This window comes from Salmo salar, chromosome 09, assembly GCF_965601325.2.
Source record: "Salmo salar chromosome 09, fSalSal1, whole genome shotgun sequence".
Taxonomy (NCBI): domain Eukaryota; kingdom Metazoa; phylum Chordata; class Actinopteri; order Salmoniformes; family Salmonidae; genus Salmo; species Salmo salar.
The window spans coordinates 150,367,398-150,390,067 of NC_138299.1; the positions used below are offsets into that span (position 1 = coordinate 150,367,398).

At 41.7% G+C, this 22,670-nt stretch overlaps 1 protein-coding gene and 1 pseudogene across 1 annotated transcript; one reads left to right on the forward strand and one right to left on the reverse strand.

Annotated features, from left to right (window-relative positions):
- The first annotated feature begins 38 nt into the window (after positions 1–38).
- On the forward strand, positions 39–9,512 carry chrna10a (cholinergic receptor, nicotinic, alpha 10a). Its single transcript, XM_082956437.1, has 6 exons — positions 39–327; positions 2,746–2,891; positions 3,072–3,226; positions 4,367–4,613; positions 4,841–5,126; positions 5,527–9,512. The coding sequence occupies exons 1-6, from the start codon at positions 267–269 to the stop codon at positions 6,228–6,230; spliced, it is 1,599 nt and encodes a 532-aa protein (XP_082812563.1). The 5' UTR covers positions 39–266; the 3' UTR covers positions 6,231–9,512.
- On the reverse strand, positions 7,837–22,661 carry LOC106613180 (olfactory receptor 10J1-like; annotated as a pseudogene).
- Positions 22,662–22,670: the final 9 nt, after the last annotated feature.

Consider the following 22,670-nt stretch of genomic DNA (forward strand, 5'->3'; position numbering starts at 1 on the left):
TGTTTTTGTTGTTGAGGATGATGATTTTTGGTCAATGGATAAGTCCCACGCGTCTTATTCAAATATATTATGTGTAAATTCCAATAGTGCTCAGTACGTCATGATGAGCCTCCACCCCGCCTCTAACCCCAGTCATCTCACGCTAACTATCATCTTTGTCAAGGCACAAGAGCAGTCTACAGCTATCCATCCCGGAACATAAACGTAATTTAAATGATCATCTGCTATATTTTTGGATATAGATAAGTGTAACCTGTAACAGCAAAATGAAACTATGTGGATTTCGAGGTTCCCTGAGTTGTATTTTCTGCTTGAATATTATTCCAGGTAGGCTATAGATTCTCTCTTTTGCTGAAGTATGTACAGTTGAAAATGGTAAATTCCCAATGTACATATTTAGGAATATATACGTTATGTTAAGTGTCCATATCAACTCACACTTACAGTCCAATCGCAATGATTGTTTCTCATTTTGGTTTTTCAGTCAACATCAGGCAAGTGGTGAGTTAAATGGTTTCATGACTGGTTTAGAATAGCCTCTTGACAGATAGCTTGTTGGATTTGTATTACATTAAGAGTTACTGAAGTAACTGATGTAAACTACATTATTAATGGTCTCTTAATGATGAATCATTGTGACATCTACAGTGGCTGATTATTTCCTCTGTCCCAGTCAGATTCTGATTAGATAACCCTCACAGCTGTTTCCCAGGCAGGAGGCAGGATCTCCCTGCCAGTTGTTTAGGTATCATCTTTTTCACAGTACCAGTCAAAACTTTGGACACACTGACTCATTCAAGGTGTTTTTTTGTTTGTATTTTTTTAACAATTTTTTTACATTGTTGAATAATAGCGAAGACATCAAAACTATAAAATAACACATATAGAATCATGTAATAACCAAAAAAGTGTTCAACAAATAAAAATCTATTTTATATTTGAGATTCTGGCATTCTTGGCATTCTCTCAACCAGCTTCATGAGGTAGTCACCTGGAATGCATTTCAATTAACAGGTGTGCCTTGTTAAAAGTTAATTTGTGGGATTTCTTTCCTTCTTAATGCGTTTGAGCCATTCAGTTGTGTTGTGACAAGTGGTGTCATATTTTATAGTTTTGATGTCTTCACTATTATTCTACAATGTAGAAAATAGTAAAAATAGAGAAAAACCCTGGAATAAGTAGGTGTGTCCAAACTTTTGACTGGTACTGTAAATTAATTCTGTGGCCCTTTTCTACAGCCTCCTCAAAAGGCTTTATTGAAACAGTGAGACCACTGTAAACAGTTGCTTCTGGCAGTGTTCTGAACTCAGTTATGTTTGTCAAGAATTTGAAATGAATTCTCTGAAAAAAAAACATGTAATTTAATACATGGGAAAACCATATATTCTCATAACAACATAATAATACAAAGAAACAGGATCTTAGATTGGAGAGAAAATGAAATGGTCCAGTAAATTCCAAGTATGCAGAAGATTGCACAACTGTATTTTGTTGAAAACTCATCCAAATAGTATTTGATCTTTCTATACAAATGAAGAAAAAATAAATCAGCATAAAGGACTTTAGGGTGGCAGGTAGCCTAGCATTTAGAGCGTTGGGCCGATAACCAAAAGGTTGCTGATTCGAATACCCGAGCAGGTAAGGTGAAAAATCTGTCGATGTACCCTTGAGCAAGGAAATTATCCCTAGTTTGCTCCAGGGGTGCCATACTACTATGACTGACTATGTAAAACAACACATTTCACTGCACCTATCCAGCTTATGTGACAATAAACTTTACATTTAACCTACAAGAACATGGTACAGTATGTCTATCAGAGTGTAATATAGCCTATCTGTGTTTATTTTCTATGGTGGTATTATATGGCAAATGTCCCATGGATTAGGGTGTGTATCAACATATCCCTGCTTGGGGTCAACAGATGCCTCAGTTGCATCTGCTGGCTCATAATGGAAGCTTTACTTGATCTCTTACTATAGCATCAGAAGCGTAATCTACTCCCAAATCCCCCTATGTCCCAGTGTTCTGCACCATCTGCCATGTGTTCACATGTTCTCTGACACACTGAGACTTTTACCCATGAACAGGTAACTGCCAAAATAAGGGAAACACATGAGTAGATGAGGGATACAAAGTACTGTATATTGAATGCAGGTGCTTCCACACAGGTACTGTTCCTGAGTTAATTACGCACTTAACACCCCATCATGCTTGGGTCATGTAAGCATGATGGGATATGTCTCTCTGTATATGTGTGTGTGTGTGTGTGTGTGTGTGTGTGTGTGTGTGTGTGTGTGTCACCAGATTTAAACCCAATTGAACACTTACGGGAAATTCTGAAGCGGCGCATGAGAGCATTTTCCACCACCATCAACAGAACACCAAACGATGGAATATCTAATGGAAGAATGGTAATACATCTCTCCAATAGAGTTCCAGACACTTGTAGAATCTATGCCAAGGCGCATTGAAGCTGTTCTGGTGGCTCGGCTATTAAGACTTTATGTTGGTGTTTCCTTTATTTTGGCAGTTACCTGTATATCTTTGTTCTGGCTGACATCAGGTTGTCACAGATTGTCATTTTTGAGTAAATGTATGACAATGATGTAGTGCTCAATAAATTACAATAAATTGATTGTGTTTTGGTGTTTGGGTGAGAATGATGTTCTTTCTTATACATTTTTAAATGACATATTAGTCATTTTAGTCATTTAGCAGAGACTGTTCTCTGTGCCCTGTCCTAGCCTGTTGGAGTGCTCATGGGAAGTATGCCCAGAAGCTGCTGAATGATTTGTTTACTAACTACACCAGTGCCCTGAGACCAGTAGAGGAAACAGAAAACATCCTCAATGTGACCCTGCAGATCACCCTCTCACAGATAATTGACATGGTAACAGCTTTCTTACGTTTAAACTATGGCTATTTCAGCAATACAACAATAATAAAGAGATTCCCAAAAAGATCTACAAAAAATCTCTTAACATTCACATTTGGCATTTGAAATAGACGTCATATTCTAAGTGCTAAGTTAATAACTAGTGAAATGAAGCCCTTGTTCCCTCTGTTGCAGGATGAACGTAACCAGATCTTGACAGCATATCTGTGGATACGACAGGTGTGGGTAGACTCATACCTCACCTGGAGTAAAGATGATTATGATGGACTTGATACCATCCGTATACCTAGTAGTTATATATGGAGACCTGATATAGTCTTATATAACAAGTAGGTTGGACTGGTATTGGGTTCATCAAAGAGCTCTGTTGCTCCCACAATCCATTCCACACATCAACGTTGTTGTCAGTGTGAAGGCACAAGCGGAACACTCCTTGAAGACATTTATTCAAGGGAGTGTTCTGGTCGTTTTCTGCTTTTTATACACTACTGTATGTACTGGGAATCTGGGAAGTAACTGGCGGCTGGTAGCCTAGCGGTTAGAGTGTTCAGCCAATAACTGAAAGGTCACTAGTTTGAATACCCGAGCCGAAAAGTTGAAAAATCTGTCGATATGCCCTTGAGCAAAGCACTTAACACAAATCTGCTCCAGTAGTGCTGTACTATTGTTGCTGAGCCTGTAAAACAACACATTTCACTGCACCTATGTGACAATAAAACATCAAGGTTATAAAATGCAGAAACAAAGTGGAGGCAATCCACAAAAGAGCTATCTCTTTTCATAACGGGTCCACTCTTCTTCCATTGATTTTCTTGTGCCTTTGGCTAGTCCTGCTAGTCATGCCTGGTTGGTCCTGGTAGTTATGCCTGGTTGGTCCTGCTAGTCACCTGGTCCTGCTAGTCATGCCTGGTTGGTCCTGCTAGTCATGCCTGGTTGGTCCTGGTAGTTATGCCTGGTTGGTCCTGGTAGTTATGCCTGGTTGGTCCTGCTAGTCATGCCTGGTTGGTCCTGCTAGTCATGCCTGGTTGGTCCTGGTAGTTATGCCTGGTTGGTCCTGGTAGTTATGCCTGGTTGGTCCTGCTAGTCATGCCTGGTTGGTCCTGCTAGTCATGCCTGGTTGGTCCTGCTAGTCATGCCTGGTTGGTCCTGGTAGTTATGCCTGGTTGGTCCTGGTAGTTATGCCTGGTTGGTCCTGCTAGTCATGCCTGGTTGGTCCTGCTAGTCATGCCTGGTTGGTCTTGCTAGTCTAGCTCTCTCTCTCTAGCTCTCTCTCTAGCTCTCTCTCTATCCCTCTCTCTCTAGCTCTCTCTATCCCTCTCTCTCTCTCTCTCTCTCCCTCTCCCTCCCTCCCTTCCTCCCTCCCTCCCTCCCTCCCTCCCTCCCTCCCTCCCTCCCTCCCTCCCTCCCTCCCTCCCTCCCTCCCTCCCTCCCTCCCTCTCCCAAAGGTGACCTCTCTGTATGTATTTCAGTGCTGATAGCCATTTCACAGGCTCCATGGACACTAATGTGGTTATCCGCCACGATGGCCAGATCATATGGGACTCCCCGGTTATCACCAAGAGCTCCTGTAAGGTAGACGTATCCTTCTTCCCGTTTGATGTCCAGCAGTGCAGATTCACCTACGGCTCCTGGACCTACAACGGTAACCAGATGGACCTCCAGAATGCCATGGACCACGCCGACCTGGCTGACGTGGTAGAGAATGTGGAATGGGAGGTGAATTAATTGATCACTTTTATTTGACCAATTTAAAATACATAGAGTTGCAACAATACACTCAATAAAAAAACCTTGATGATAAAAACACAGTACAGTTAACATATTTATACCATTGGGAAACACGGTCTAACTTCTTATCCTCTGTTTTGAACTCTGTCCATCTTTTCCCCAATGAATGAATGAATGACTGAATCACTTATTGCCATTGTGGTCCTGGTTCTCAGGTGCTGGGGATGCCTGCCAAGAGGAACATAATTCTGTATGGCTGCTGTGCTGAACCTTACCCTGATGTGACCTACACTCTCCAACTAAAGAGGAAGGCTTCCTTCTACGTGTTCAACCTGCTCATCCCGTGTGTGATGATCTCCTTCCTGGCTCCGCTGGGCTTCTACCTGCCGGCTGACTCTGGGGAGAAGGTGTCCCTGGGCATCACCGTCATGCTGGCTCTCACCGTGTTTCAGCTGCTGGTCGCTGAAACCATGCCTCCATCAGAGAACGTGCCACTTATTGGTGAGTGCAATCAGGGGTGGACTGGGACCAGAAATCGGCCCTGACGTTTCTAACACACTGGCCCATTATTTTACTTGAGTCCCCCACATCAGACTATTTTCTCCCTTGAGGCCCCCATTACTACCCAGATCATGATCATTTTGCAGAAAAAAAACAAGTGAGACAGGCCCACTAGGCTAAAAATGGACCAGCCCATCTGAAATTTTCCGAAATGCCAAATGGCCAGTCCGCCCCTGAGGGCAATCATTTAGCTAGTGATGAACATGTCCGTAACACTGTAGTTGATTGAACTTCATGCACTGTCTCTGTCAAGGGGAAAACAGGACCTTTAAAGTGACATCAGTACCATTCAATGTTAGATAGTGACAATAATACATGTTCCTCTTTCAATGTCCCACAGGAAAGTACTACATAGCCACCATGACCATGATAACAGCCTCCACGGCCCTGACCATCTTTATCACGAACATCCACCACTGTGGCCCAGACGCCAAGCCTGTGCCCAAGTGGGCCAAGATCTTCATTCTGCAGTACATGGCCAGGGTGTGCTTTGTATATGAAGTAGGGGAGAACTGCATGTTTTTCCAGCCTGAGAAACAGGACCCGCCACCTCAACCTACCTCTCAGAGGTGCAACAACTACACCATGAACGGACAAGCGGTCCAAGAAGACTTGATTCTGAAGGTGGAAAGAGGTCAAGACGGCATGACCCAGAAGATAATTGAGGAGACAGAAGATCAGTTGATAAGCCCCACCGGCTCCTTGGGGAGGAACCCCACCAACCACTACAGTGCCTGGAGAAACGGCATGTTCATGGACTGTGGGGACTCACCAGGGCTGGCTGCAGCCAGGAGGAGCCGGAATGGTGGAGTAGGAGAGAGTACAGGGAGAGAGGAGTTGTGTAAGACCCAGTGCACCTGTCAGCAACAGCAGCTCCTCCGAAATATTGAGTACATTGCCAACTGTTATAGAGATACGAGGGCCACAGCGAAAAGGACTGGGGAGTGGAAGAAGGTGGCGAAGGTGTTGGACCGATTCTTCATGTGGATCTTTTTCATCATGGTGTTTTCCATGAGCCTGCTCATCATGGGGAAAGCCATCTAACTTCATACCTGGGCTGTGTTCATTAGGTACAAAACAGGAGAAAACATGTTGAAGTGAAGGAAGTATTACCTGAAATGGTGTATCAAAATGTTTTCGGTTTTACACTTATTGAGGATAACCAAAATGAGAGAACAGGCAACATGTGCAATACGTTTGTAGTGATCAGTTTCCACTTTTCACCTCACACTTTTTTATACATTAAGGCCTAATCTGAACACAAGGATCAATTGAATCAATTGAATTTAATTGTTTGATATTCCAAATGTGTGTTTGTTACCTACATATGTTGTTATTGTTTACTTTTACAGTTTAGTTGTCATACAGATGTAGGATCTTAATTTGAGCCAGTTTGCTACAGCAGGAAAATAATCCTGCTGCAGCAACAGGAATGTGAATGATTATGTGGAATATAATTCATGGACATTTTTGTAGGGGTTGATACATTTTTCGTAAGAGAAAATCAAGTCTGAAATTTCAAAGTGGAAATTACAAACTTAAGAAGCCTTTTTAAACCTCACATAAACTACACATTTTAAATTTCCTGCAGTTCTCCTGCAAAAGGTTGATCAAATTAAGATCCTACATCTCTACATGTGGTGTGTGTAAGATCATTATTTGTAGTTTCTAGCATTAATTTAAAAGTGAACATGGGAATTGCAATACCTTAAATTACCATTCAGGGATGGTAAAACAGAAATTAATAGTTGATTTAAGCTTTTTGGGTTAATTTATCAACATTTAATAACACATGAAAATCAATTATGTTTGTGACATTTCAAAACACTTAAATAATCAATTACAGCATCACAATATCCAGTGCTTAATTTGTAAATCGGGAGGTTCCAGAACAAAAAGTGAGAGCGACATGGGGAGTTCTAAGGTACCAGAACGAATGAGAAAAAGAATCACCCTTATAATAAAGCATTGCATGCATACTATCGCATGTGCGTAGTGACATAGAGCAGTAGAGTAGAGGCACTTACAAAAGTTGCACACATCGGGAAAATAATTTGTAGACTAGGGTCTGGGAAAAAATGTGGCCTTTTATAAACGCATTTCATGCAATTCTACGTCATTTTGCATGACTGGAGACTGGCATAATCTTTGACATTGACAAACTGAGAATATGAGATCAATGAAAACGACCTTGTCTTGAATCCATCAACATGCCTAGGAAATTCCTAAAAATGCTTTCCAGTTTCACTGACTCAACCAATGATGCGCTCATGCCAAAAGCCTCGCTCTCTCTCTTTGGTAAAACAATATTTGGATGTTGATCAAATATTTTGCTTGCCTACAGCATAGTCTTCACTTTTCAGCAGGAGCCAATTGCTTTCCAACCTGTGCTTCCCCTCGACTGTATTTGAAATATTGCGAAAAAACGGTTTTGTCTGCATGCTGTTTTTTCACGGACAGATTTGCCGCGCGTTACCTACTGTAGGTTATTCGTTATTACTGGGCTACAATCCACAGCTAGGCTATTTAAAAAAAATAAGCTATTGATCCTTGATGGCTAGATTATAGGCCTTCTCGTGGTGTAGTAGGCTATTCTGAATGATTTCATTAACAGACAGCAGTAATTCTATAATTTTAGCAAATGTATTTATCAGGGGTGCTGCAGTTCCTTCAGAACTGGTTCTATCAGGAAAAAATGATAAAGTGCATGAGAGATGAGAGTTGCAGGCTCATGTCTATCAGAGCAGAGATGGAGAGAGATCGTAGAAAGTTCATCTAATTCTAGTTATGTGAGAGATAGAGGCGCGCTTCTCACACAGGCACGGCCAAGCGTTGGTCTCAAACATCCGTTACAATGTGGCGCAAACCATAAACCCTGGCCGGCCCGACCCGACCCGAAACTACTCTTAGAATACTAGGCCCGGGATGAAAATCTACTATTTCACATAGCATTTTTGGGGGGACAGGAGTATTTACGAAGAGACAATTCGTATGAACTTTGACCGCTTTTATTATAATTTTTACATTGAAAAAAGTGGCAATTATTTTTCATGCCATGAGAGGTACCGGATACGGCCAAATAGGTACCGGAACAAAACAGTCCAAAACGGAGAGGTGCTGGATCCTGTTCTGGCAGGATTCGGCTGAAATGAAGCACTGACAATATCTCATCATACCATCATTTAGTGTGTGTCTGATATATTAAAAGTGGCAATTCAACTTTAACATGCAAGTGATATTGTTAAGAGAAACAAAGATTAGCACTTTAATTATTAGCTGTTATGTAAACCAGTCTTTATTGTCCGTTTATGGTGGATTGAACTGTATGTGTAGATCCTGAACTGTACATCATATGCGTTGCTTTGATGTGCCAACTTGTATTCCCTACTGATCTCACCTCTCTCCACAGAGAAATATTTAATTAGATCTGCTCAGACATCCAGCAAGTCTCCTGACAAATTACTGCATTTTGTATAGCTGAATATTGTAATTGACTGTTTATCCCCACAACGGTTCGAAAGTGTCCCTGTTGTACACCATCAGAGTCGCCCTTACCAGAACAGAGCTTTCTCAGCGCAGCCTTTGTCTCTTTGTTTCTTAAACTATAGATGATGGGATTCGTAACAGGAGTCAGGAAGCAGTTAACAATAGATATCAAGATTATAACTTCACAGTGAACGTTTTCAGATTTGGCACTGATGTAGACGCAGGGGTGAGCGAGGTAGAAGGTGAGGATGACAGTGAGATGTGCGAGCAGGTAGAGAAGGCTTTCATACGGCCCTCTGAAGATGCAATCTTGCAGACGGCTACAATGATGCTGAAGTAGGACCAAATAATGACAGTGAACGGGAAATAGATCGCTATTAAAGCTCACACAAGAGCCACGTCTATCAAAAAGGTTGTGTCCGAACAGGACAGTGAAACTACAGGAGGAAGGTCACAGAACCAAAAATGTATTTTGTTGCTACAGAAGGGCAATTGTGCTGCGAAAATGACACAGAAGACAGGTAAACGGAGTCCTGATGCCCATGCCGCTGTAGTCAACAGACCGCACAGTCTCTTACGCTTCGATCACACCGACTGTGTTTTGCGTTTTGATACACCAGAATGACATTAATTTCCAATGGAACGCTGCGTTTGCCTTACAGCATTGTGTTGCAGAGGCAGTTGCAGTGCGTTCTGTGTGGTGCATACGTTCGATTTATCGATTTATCGAACGTATGCATCAAATTCTATGCGTAGACTTGACAGAACGTAGCAAAATATGAATGTTGAATTTTTGTTGCACACATATCCAGTAAAAAAAATTGGGATTACATAATAAAAAGTTTAATTGCATAATTTCTTTACATGTTTTATTCATTTATTTGCCAAGTATATTATTATTCGATGACTTCCACAAATTAATTGACATACAAAATGCAATTTTGGAGGGAAATGCAATAATAAATAGTCAAGATAGCAGAGTAGGCTCTTTCAACAATGAGACCAACGTTGAGGAAGGTGGTCTTGATCGCGCTGTTGGGCCGGGACCAGCCCCGCCGAAAGCGCAGGTCAGTGTGGGTCCAGAGATGGTTAAAGTCCCGAAAGCAGACAGGGGAGTCCACCGTCTCATTCAAGAGCTTCGACTGTTTGGAGAGGAATTCCCAAGTTACTTTCGTCTGGACCGAAGCCAGATCGATCACCTGCTCCAGATGGTTGGAGCCAGGATCGCCCGGATGGATACCAACTACCGGGAGTCCATCAGCCCAATTGAACGCCTGGCGATTTTTCTCCGGTAAGGTACATTCTAGTACATTTTTAAAGCCTTTGATACCATAATTGATTGATATTTGATACATTGTTTTTATGTGCAACCTAGCTAGCTAAAGGGCTCTCTAGTTAATAGTCCTTATTTGACATCAGATGTACTTTTACAGAATGTTCATTAGGACTATAACTTTCCCAAAGTTGGTTTATAATCCTTTTTTAATTACGCAATGTTACCAAATGAAAAGAAAGTTGAGGTGCCTTCTGCCCTGATGAAGGTAGGCTAGTCTTCTCCAGGACCCATTGTTGTTCAAGACAGTTACAGTCATTCATTACATTCTTATTGGACTCACATACACTCTTAGAGGAAAAGGTTCCAAAAGTGTCCTTCTGCTTTCCCCATAGGATAACAATTTTTGGTTCCAGGTATAACCCTTTGGGGAAAATGTTCTACATGGAATCCAATAGGGTTCTACTTGGAACCAAAAAGGGATCTCCTGTGGGGACAGCCGGAGAACCCTTTTAAGTAGATAGTACCATTCTTTCTAAGAGTAGAGTTGGCCTGGGATACAGTTTATTGATATAGTCATAGACTGAATTGTACTGTTTCAAGGCATTGTTAATGATGGTTGATGAGTATTATAATATAATTAGTAGAGCATAATAAACTGTAATGAGGTAGCTATATGAGTAGATATAATATGTGTGTGGAATTCAAGTTACACACAATATTGATCATTATTTTGAATTATATTGCAGATTCTTGGCGACAGGGGACTCCTACAGGACCATTGGATTCAGCTTCCGAGTTGGACGGTCCACGGTGGCAGGCGTTGTCCCCTCTGTGGCACAAGCCATTTGGGACTGTCTGGTTGGTGAATACATGCCTGTCCCCAAGGAGGAAGACTGGAGGGCCATCGCTGCCGAGTTCCTGGAGAGGTGGAATTTCCCCAACTGTCTTGGCTCCATTGACGGGAAACATGTAGTAATCCAGGCTCCACGGTGCTCAGGTTCGCAATTCTACAACTACACGGGTACATATTCAGTTGTACTCTTGGCTGTAGTAGATGCCATCTACTCTTTCCGTGTTGTTGATGTTGGTGCTTACGGCAAGGGAAGTGATGGCGGGACCCTCCGGGACTCTGCCTTCGGCCAGGCACTTCAGGATGGCACCCTGGAGATTCCACCACCTGCATCACTCCCTGGGGCTGAAGACCTGGGACCTGTTCCCAACGTCTTCGTTGACGATGAGGCCTTCCCTTTAGACCCAACCTCATGAGGCCCTACGCTGGACGCCAGCTGCCAAAGCCTGTAAGGATCTTTAACAAACGGCTGTCCAGGGCAAGGTTAGTTGTTGAATGCGCCTTTGGGATTCTGGCAGCCCGGTGGAGAATGTATCGGAGAGTGCTTGGTCTCAGCCCCTAAAATGTCGATGCCTGCGTGAAGGCCACATGTGTTCTCCACAACTACCTACGGAGGTCATTCCAGGAGCCGCTCTGGATGGAGATGGGCACGCCAAATGGTCACCTACCTGATGTCACCAGGGCAGGTGCCAACAACGCCCCCAGACAGGCACTCCAGGTGAGGGAGAAGTTGACCACCTACTTCTCATCGTCAGCAGATGAAGTCCCATGGCAGTATGCCGTGGAGGGAAACAGCTCTTTTAAGAGCCCCATAACACAAAGGTTATTTTAAGAACCATCCACCATTGTCCAGAAAATTGCATTTTTTCCCCAGATTACTTTATGTATCATTGTCTCTTCATTTGGAAGCTATATTTAAGTGACATTTGGGAGTAAAGACCAGACCTTAACCCTTCCCTCTCCCATTAACGTCAGTATTATACACACCTGGCACGGTACATCAGGTGAGCAGGAGCACTAATTAAGGTTATACGACATACAGTTAGTATGATAACAAATAGTACAGTTTACCACCATGTTCACTGGCCTGACAAAATACAGGTGGAAAAAAAAGAAATTAGGAAGAGAATGTGTTTTTACTTTCATCTTGTCTTAGATCTGCAAAGGTTTAGGGAAGAAATAAGCAGATTAAGTCTAAATCAGATATTAATAAACAACTGAAACAACTGACTATGAAAACATTATAGTTTAATAAGTATTCAAGTACAGGAAAGAACATGATAGGTACGTGTGTTGTAAAATGTAAAAAAAAATGTAACTATTGAAAGAGGTGTGTGTGTGTAAAAAATGTCAAAAATGAATGTTTAGCCTGTAATCTATAAGAGAACATACAAGAGCATGTATTTTTGGCACAACTGCAGACAGATACAGGGACTACTCATAAAGCCTAGACGTAGTAGGGGAACTGCAGAGAGATACAGGGACTACTCATAAAGCCTAGACGTAGTAGGGGAACTGCAGACAGATACAGGGACTACTCATAAAGCCTAGACGTAGTAGGGGAACTGCAGACAGATACAGGGACTACTCATAAAGCCTAGACGTAGTAGGGGAACTGCAGACAGATACAGGGACTCTACTCATAAAGCCTAGACATAGTAGAGGAACTTCAGACATGGCCATAAAGAGCGAGAGAGCAGGGCACTGGAGATCTGAGGTACAGAGAGGAGTGGAGGAGAGGTGTGTGTGTGTGTGTCTCTGAAAAAAATAAATAATGTGTTGCCATAACACAGCGAAACAAACAAATGGCCCCTGGACGTCATGGACCAGTCGATGGAACATAACTTCACAAAAAGTTTCAACACCCTGGTTATCAAGTGGTTTTAAATGAAATAAATATATTCACCTTTAGTCTCGTAAGAGACCAACAAGAGCATCTGTGAATTCTCCGGTGTACGAGTTTCAATTCTGTCAGTTCAGAAATCTATGTAACTGTCACGACTTCCGCTGAAGTCGGTCCCTCTCCTTGTTCGGGCGGCGTTCGGCGGTCGACGTCACCGACCTTCTAGCCATCGCTGATCCTCTTTTCATTTTCCTTTGGTTTTGTCTTGTCTTCCATCACACCTGGTTCCAATCCCATCAATTACATGTTGTGTATTTAACCCTCTGTTCCCCCTCATGTCCTTGTCAGTGATTATTTATTGTAAGTGCTTGTGAACGTCTGTCCTGGTGTACGTCGGGTTATGTACCCATTATTTGATTGCTCTGTTTTCCGGTGAGTTTTTTTGTTTTTAAACTACGCCGTTTGGAAACACAGTTTTTGTTCTCCTGCGTCTGACTTCTCTGCCGCCAGTACACACTCCTTGCAGTAACACAAATAATGAATGCTTTCCTAAGACTTTATAAACAAATGACTTTATGAATTGACTGAATTTAAACGGAACTGACGTGTGTGAAAAGAAAGGTACAATGAGGGAGGTCAAAACAACAACCAGACAACTCCTCTCCTCTTCCTGTCCTTCCTGTGAGCTGCTCGGCTAAATTGACTCCATCTCTGGAAGGGAAGAGAAAAACAACACATACAAGCTTAACATAATAGAACACCATAAAAGGTGAGATTTATGTTAACTAAATACTGCTTGTATAGTGTAGTTAGAGGCATAAATATTGGAACAGTGCGGTAAAGTTGGTAATACTCGCTGTTTACTCATGGAATTTGTATTTCAGATCAAAAGATGAATATGACAGGCAAATATTTAGACAGCAAACTGTTGTTTTGGGATATTTTTTAACCTAGAAACAACAGCTATACATTTGCCTCATATTAATACTTTGATCTGAAATACCAATTAGCCTACATGAGTATACTGTAAAAATGACCTACTTTACTTCACTGTCGCAACACTTGACACTACCTGTAATGTAGAGGAAAAAAATGAACCATTGAAAAGCAGCTGATACATTTTAACCTTGACTGCTGCTTTTCTTTGCTGAGGCAGCTTCTTCAGTGTTGACACCAGGCTCATGGCAGAGGGTCTCTTCATCCTCCTTCCTGTGAGCATCAGGTTGGGCTGCATCCCTCTCTACGGCTTGGAGGAGCCTCTGCTGAAATGAGTTGAGTGGCTCTGGGGGCTGGTACCTCCGATGACGCCTGGTGTGACGTTGTTCCTCTTCGTTTCTCTCTCTGTTTGTCTCCACGGCCACATCCTGTTCAATGAGGTCCTCAGTGGTCACTTCTGTGAGGTTCATAATAATCTCAGGTGGTCCGAGATCCAGAGGTGCTTCCTCCATTTCATCGTCTTCCATGGCTGCACCGGTGGTGGTCATACTCGTGGATGATGTAGACATTGTAGAGGGTCTCGCTGCACCAGTGGAGGCGATGGTCGCACTTGTAGATGACATTGAGGGTCTTGATGCACCGGTGGGGACAACACTTGTGGATGACATAGTAGAGGGTCTGGCTGTAAAATTGCCACTCGTTGCCATAGGCACAATAAATGGATCCAGAAAAGAAAGAACGTAGCAGAAGTGCCAAGGCTGCTGGCCTGAAGCTGCTGACCCAGACCTCTTCTTCTCTTTCTCTGCCCTTCTCTCTCTCTGATACCTGTCCCTGAGTCCTCTCCACTACCTCCTACAGTCTTCTTCTACATAGACATGATAAGCCAAACCATTACCTAGCATAACTATAGTTATTAGTTAGCTATCATGAACATGTCACCTACTGTACACACAGACATACACGGTTATCTGACCAAATGATCAGGGGTACAGTAGTATCTACCATTTCTATTACCATTTATCTGACATTCACACTCTTTCAAACATGATTATTTGGTAAAGTTATCAGGGGTAGTAACTAGCATAATTTAAATGACTATTTCTTTCACACACACACACCTCATTGGCTAGGTTAGCAAGATAGGTTAGCTAGCTAGCTAACGTTAACTAGCCACATCTAGCACAAGCTCACTACTAAATTCACATGGCAATCCTACTATCGTGGACACTTGTCTCCAAGCAGCATGTTTTGTGTTTATGTCCCTGTAGCTGTCAGCAGTTGTGTCAAAAAGACACGGTTTTGAGGATACTGCGAAAATGATTCTCTTCTCCATGTGTCCAACGGCATGCGACCATCTGCAAAATATACCTGCATCAGTATAGTTGCCTAGCTGCGCAAAATGTTATGCAGGAATGATGCAATGACGCAGTCGGTGTGTTTGAAGCGTTAGTGATAATGCTGCTGTAGCGTAAGGGATTGCAGATGGCGACATAGCGGCCATAGGCCATGACACACAGCAGCATGCTCTCGACGGTTTGAAATGACAAATACACATACAACTGGAGGGAACACTCTGAGTAGGAGATAGTTACGTCATTCCACAAACTCACTGATATCATCTTAGGCAGAACACTGGTCGATATCACAATGTCTACGAGGGACAGGTGGCTGAGGAAAATGTACATGGCTGACTGCAGCTTGGGGTCTGTCGCCACCAGGGTAAGTATGATGAGGTTTCCAATCAGGATCATCAAGTAGACCACCAATAGGAAGATGGCCAGCTCTAGGTAGATGTTTTTCAGCCCGCTCTCAACCCAAATGAAGAGGAATTCAGTCACAACTGTCACGTTGGCTTGAAGGCAAGAGTCTTCTGGAGGTCAAGGAAGATCCTTTTACTAAGGTGCACAATATCAGCATTTGCTTGAGAAAGACAGAAATAGTTCTTATTTTGTATGAGACACTTTCTATATTGTGAAAGCTGTATTCAGGGCATTTATGTTGTTGACATGCCAGATTTGGATATTATTTGGACTATTTCTGTGAACAGACACAAAAAAAAGACATACAAACATGAATAATGAATCTCTATAGTATACACTACATTTAAATATAAACAATTTTGAATAGCCATTGATGCAAATGATGAATTGATGAATCTGGTATTGAATTAGCCCAACAACACCAATGGTTTGAAATGCCTGCCACCATACATTAACACTTACCGTCTGTGTACTGTACACAAAACAATGCTGCTTAATACAGTTTGCAAAAAATTATTCACTTAAGACTTCATTCACAGAGGAATATGGAAAAGATCAAACACCTGATAGTGGGTTGACAATTTGACTGACTAGTTTATCTCAATGTACAGGTCATCATGTGGACTTGATCTAGAGACCAAGTGTTGTGTTTCTGTTGATTTTATGGCCCTCCTGCAGTGCCCAGGGGGTTCCACACACCTCTGAATGCAAGCTCTCTCCTAGTTCAGAACATAGTTGGTTTCCTGGGATTATTCCAGACAATCAGGGTTTCACACAACAGTAGGCCTGTAACAGGTGTCATAAGGATCAGACCAAAACGCAGCGGGAACGTGTATACTCATCTTCTTTTTAATGTGAAGAAACAAATCACGTATACAAAACAAACGACACTAACAGTCCTATCAGGTGCTCAGACACTAAACAGGAGACAACTACCCACAAATCCCATAGTAAAAAAACACCCCTCTTAAATAAGACCTTCAATTAGAAGCAACGAGGAGCAGCTGCTTCCAATTGAAGGTCAACCCCATTAACTAAACATAGACATAGAAAGACTAGAACTAACATAGAAATAAACTAACAAGAACATAGCCCAACAAACCCCGAAACACTCTAAACAAACACCCCTCTTACATAATAACATAACCCAACAAACCCCGTACCACATAAAACAAACACCCCCTGCCACGTCCTGACCAAACTACAATAACAAATAACCCCTTTACTGGTCAGAACGTGACAAGGCCTAATAACTCCCAAGCATGCATTGATTGGTAATACGTGCATGGCATTCGTGGCAAATGAGAGCAGAGCTAAAACAAATAATAATAATGACTTTCTTCTGTGCCGCCCTTCACGTTGCATCATTATTTTTGCCTCTGATTGAGAGGGGTTGGGTTAAATGCAGAAAACACATTTCAGTTGAATGCATTCAGTTGTACAACTGACTAGCTATCCTCCTTTCCTTTCCTTTATGACTGGAGCACATCGTTTCTGATTAATTATGTCCAACACTTAATTTTGATCCTCTAAAATGTCTATATGCATGGATAGATGTTCAACAAACTCTTAACAAACTCCATTGGCTAGCTAGATATTAACTGCAGATGCTGATATAAAACAAACAGTTGTGTTGCCAGCAGGGAGTTGTACATGTCCTTTTAAAATGATGCTTAAATGTGTGTGATCGTTTTCAAATCTGAAAGCTCAAGTCAATATCAACCCAAAATGTATAGACACTGGTTTTACCCAAAATGTATAGACACTGGTTTTACCCAAAATGTAGAGACATTGGTTTTACTCAAAATGTAGAGACATTGGTTTTACCCAAAATGTAGAGACATTGGTTTTACCCAAAATGTAGAGACATTGGTTTTACCCAAAATGTAGAGACGTTGGTTTTACCCAAAATGTAGAGACATTGGTTTTACCCAAAATGTAGAAACATTGGTTTTACCCAAAATGTATAGACATTGGTTTTACCCAAAATGTAGAGACATTGGTTTTACCCAAAATGTAGAGACATTGGTTTTACCCAAAATGTAGAGACATTGGTTTTACCCAAAATGTAGAGACATTGGTTTTACCTTGCGGAGTAACTTTTTACCATGTCTAAGTAACAGAATCATATTCTCCAATTCAGACCTGCTCATTCATTGTTAAATAATAAAATCTATAAACTATCAAATAAAGAAAGTCGCACAATCCATATACAAACTCCCAGCAACTCAATGGGTATTTACCAACGTTTCGGCATCCCTGTATATTCCTCAGGGTCAATAATAATAATAATGAAATGTAAACATGGTGCATTATGGAATAACTTTATTGGAGACAGGAGTTTCAGGACAGAAGCCTCTATCTGTTTGTTCCTGAAACTGTAAACAAGTAGATTCACAAGAGGAGTTAAACACCGTTGACAATAGACATCAGATGATGACATTGGGATGAATATGATATGATTTAGCACTGATGTAGACACATGAATAAGCAATGTAGAAGGTAATGACAGCAATGAGATGAGGAGCAAGTAGAGAAAGTATTTTTTCCGCCCTTCAGATGTGGCAATTTTTCAAACGGATTTGATGATTTTACAATATGACCAAATTATGACAGTGAATGGAACATACATCACAAATAAAGCACATGCGAGGGCTAGATCTATCAAAAATATTGTTTCCAACCAGACAATGTAACAGTCGGAGGATAATCACAAAACCAATACATTATCTGATGACTACGGAAAGGTAGTTTTGATGCAAGAATGACATTCAATGCTGGGAGCCCATGTTATTGAGGCCAGGAACACACATTTTGATTGTCATAATGCTGTTGTAACATAAAGGATTGCAGATTAGCAACATAGCGGTTGTAGGCCACAGCACATAGGAGAAATCCCTCTGTAGTTTGGAATGTCAAATAGGTATACATCTGCAAGAAGTGACCTGCAAATGAAATGGACACATCATTCCACAAACACACTGATGTCATTTTATGTAGAACACTGGTGGTGATCACAATACTGGTGAGAGACAGATTACAGAGAAAAATATACATTGATGTGTGAAGTTTGGAGTGATGACCACCAGAGTGATGATCATGTTGTTGCCGATGACGAACATGATGTATACCAACAGAAGAAAGATGGCCAGCTCTGTGTAGATCTCCTTGAGACCCAGTTCCCGTCCATCTATCAGGAAATCTGAAAACAGGCTCACGTTGAACTCCAGTGGTTGAAAAACATCTGAAAAACATCATGAGAGGAATGAGATTTTCATCGAAGAGCATGCATCCACGAAGCGCCGTCTAAAACACATGCTGGTATATATTTACATAGCTAGCATATAGTCGGACACAGTGTAACTTAAAGGAATAGATTGTTAAGTAGCATAGTTGTTATGACATTATTATGAACACGTCGAACATCTGTATGCAGTAGTTTCACACACACATGTACACAAACACACACACACACACACACACACACACACACACACACACACACACACACACACACACACACACACACACACACACACACACACACACACACACTGAGCATACAAAACATTAAGAACACCTGCTCTTTCTATGACAGCCTGACCAGGTGAATCCAGGTGAAAGCTATGATCCCTTATTAATGTTACTTGTTAAATCCTCTTCAATCAGTGTAGATGAAGGGGAGGTGACAGGTTAAAGAATGATTTTTAAGCCTTGAGACAATGGAGACATGGATTGTGTATGTGTGCAATTCAGAGGGTGAATGGGCAAGACAAAAGATTTTAAGTGCCTTTGAACGGGGTATGGTAGTAGGTTCCAGGCGCACCAGTTTGTGTCAAGAACTGCAACGCTGCTGGGTTTTTCACACTCAACAGTTTCCCGTGTGTATGAAGAATGGTCCACCACCCAAAGGACATCCAGCCAACATGACACAACTGTGGGAAACATTGGAGTCAACATGGGCCAGCATCCCTGTGGAACACATTCAACACCTTGTATAGTCCATGTCCCGATGAATTAATGATGTTCTGAGGGCAGGGGGGGGGGGGGGGTATACTCAGTGTATAGTGTAACTTTTTTAAATTGAAGAGTGACAGAAGTTACATGATAACATAATGAAATAATGGGCTTTTATTAAGGCTGAGGATTATATAAGAGTTAGTTTGATATGTGTTCAGGTAAAGACGTTTCACCATTAGACAACACTGCAAATTCCAAAGCAAAAAATGTTTTTCTGAGGTCTTGGCTGATTTCTTTTGATTTTCCCATGATGTCAAGCAAAGAGGCACTGAGTTTGATATATTTCAAGGCCTACCTTCAAACTCAGTGCCTCTTTGCTTGACATCATGGGAAAATCAAAAGAAATCAGCCAAGACCTCAGAAAATAAATTGTAGACCTCCACAAGTCTGGTTCATCCTTGGGAGCAATTTCCAAATGCCTGAAGGTACCACATTCATCTGTACAAACAATAGTACGCAAGTATAAACACCATGGGACCACGCAGCCGTCATACCGCTCAGGAAGGAGACGCGTTCTGTCTCCTAGAGATGAACGTGCTTTGGTGCAAAAAGTGCAAACCAATCCTTGTGAAGATGCTGGAAGAAACAGGTCCTATATCGACATAACCTGAAAGGTCGCTCAGCAAGGAAGAAGCCACTGCTCCAAAACCACCATAAAAAAACAGACTACGGTTTGCAACTGCACATGGGGACAAAGATCGTACTTTTTGGAGAAATGTCCTCTGGTCTGATGAAACCAAAATAGAACTGTTTGGCCATAATGACCATCGTTATGTTTGGAGGAAAAAGGAAGCGGTTTACACGTGTCACGACTCCTGCCGAGGGTGACTCCTCTCCCTGTTCGGGTGGCGCTCGGCGGTCGTCGTCACCGGCCTACTAGCTGCCACCGATCCCTTTTTCCTTTTCTGTTGGTTTTGTCTTTATTGGTTTCACCTGTGTCTCATTAGTGTTTAGTTGGGTATTCAAGCCCGTTTCCCCACCTGTTCTGTGTGTGGGCTTATTTCTGTCGTTCACTGTGTTTCGTGTAGTGGTACGTGTTTTTTGGATCCTTGTGTTTTTTGATTACACCCTGTTGTTGTTCTTGGGTGTATATTCTTTTGACGGTGCATTCATTAAAGCCCGATAGCAAACATTCTTGTTTCCTGCGCCTGACTCCACACCCACTACATCAAGCGTTACAACACGCCGAAGAACACCATCCCAACCGTGAAGCACAGGGGTGGCAGCATCATGTTGTGGGGGTGCTTTGCTGCAGGAGGGACTGGTGCGCATCACATAATAGATGGCATCATGAGGATGGGAAATTATGTGGATATATTGAAGCAACATCTCAAGACATCAGTCAGGAAGTTAAAGCTTGGTCGCAAATGGGTCTTCCAAATGGACAATGACCCCAAGCACATTTCCAAAGTTGTGGCAAAATGGCTTAAGGACAACAAAGTCAAGGTATTGGAGTGGCCATCACAAAGCCTTGACCTCAACCCTATAGAACATTTGTGGGCAGAACTGAAAAAGCGTGTGCGAGCAAGGAGGCCTACAAACCTGACTCAGTTACACAAGCTCTGTCAGGAGGAATGGGCCAAAATTCACCCAACTTATTGTGGGAAGCTTGTGGAAGGCTACCCGAAATGTTTGACCCAAGTTAAACAATTTTAAAGGCAATGCTACCAAATACTAATTGAGTGTATGTAAACTTCTGACCCACTGGGAATGTGATGAAAGAAATAAAAGCTGAAATAAATCATTCTCTCTGTTATTATTTTTGACATTTCACATTCTTAAAATAAAGTGGTGATCCTAACTGACCTAAGACAGGGAATATTTACTCTGATTAAATGTCAGGAATTGTGAAAAACTGAGTTTAAATGTATTTGGCTAAGGTGTATGTAAACTTCCGACTTCATCTGTAACTGCCTGTAGCTGAGGACCTGAAGCAAGGAGATGCATATTCTTAATACCATTTGAAAGGAAACACTTTGACGATTGTGGAAATGTGAAATGAATGTAGAAGAATATAATACTTTCGATCTGGTGAAAGATAATAAAAAAAAACATAGTTTTTTTGTACCATGATCTTTTAAATGCAAGAGAAAGGACAAAATGTATTATTCCAGCCCAGGCGCAATATAGATTTTGGCCACTAGATGGCAGCATTGTGTGTGCACCGTTTTACTGATCCAATGAACCATTGCATTTCTGTTCAAAATGTTGTATCAAGACTGCCCAAATGTGCCTAATTGGTTTATTAATAACTTTTCAAGTTCATAACTGTGCACTCTCCTCAAACAATAGCATGGTATTCTTTCACTGTAATTATTACTATTCTTATTTTTTAAATGTAACCTTTATTTAACTTGGCAAGTCAGTTAAGAACAAATTCTTATTTACAATGATGACTACCTCGGCCAATCCTGGACGACGCTGGGCCAATTGTGAGCCGCCCTATGGGACTCCCAATCACGGCCGGATGTGACGCAGCCTGGATAGCTACTGTAAATTGGACAGTGCAGTTAGATTAACAAGAATTTAAGATTTCTGCCAATATCAGATATGTCTATGTCCTGGGAAATGGTCTTATTACTTACAACCTCATGCTAATCGCATTAGCCTATGTTAGCTCAACCGTCCCGTGGGGGACCCACCAATCCTGTAGAGGCAAAACACTATTTTTGCACACATAGTGAGTGGATGCAACTTATTATGTGACTTGTTAAGCTAATGTTTACTCCTGAACTTATTTTGGCTTACCATAACAAATTGGTTTAATACTTATTGACTCAAGACATTTCAGCTTAGAATTTTTTATTAATATGTAAAGATTTCTAAAAACTTAACTCCAGTTTGACATTATGGGGTATTGTGTGTAAGCCAGTGACACCAAATCTCAATTTAATCTATTTTAAATTCAGTCTTTAACGCAACAAACTGTGGAATAAGTCAAGGGGTGTGAGTACTTTCTGAAGGCACATTATATTAAAAGTAGAAAGCATGTAAACATTATTACATTATTTATTGACTACTGTATGTATATAGGGCAGCAGTCTCTAAGGTGCAGGGTAGAGTACTGGTTGGTAGCCGATTAGTGACAGTGTCTAAGGTTCAGGACAGGGTACCGGGCGGAGGCCAGCTAGAGATGGAAGCTCTTTATCAGTCTCTCTGTTCCAGGTTGGCTCTATAGAGTGAATCCGTTACAGGTGAGTGGAATTTCTGGCCATCAGTGACAATCTCTCAATTCACCTAAAAACCAGCAGTATTGCAGACCTTCAGGCTTGGATTTGAGCATCCCTGCAACTTCCCTCTGCATTTTCAGCTA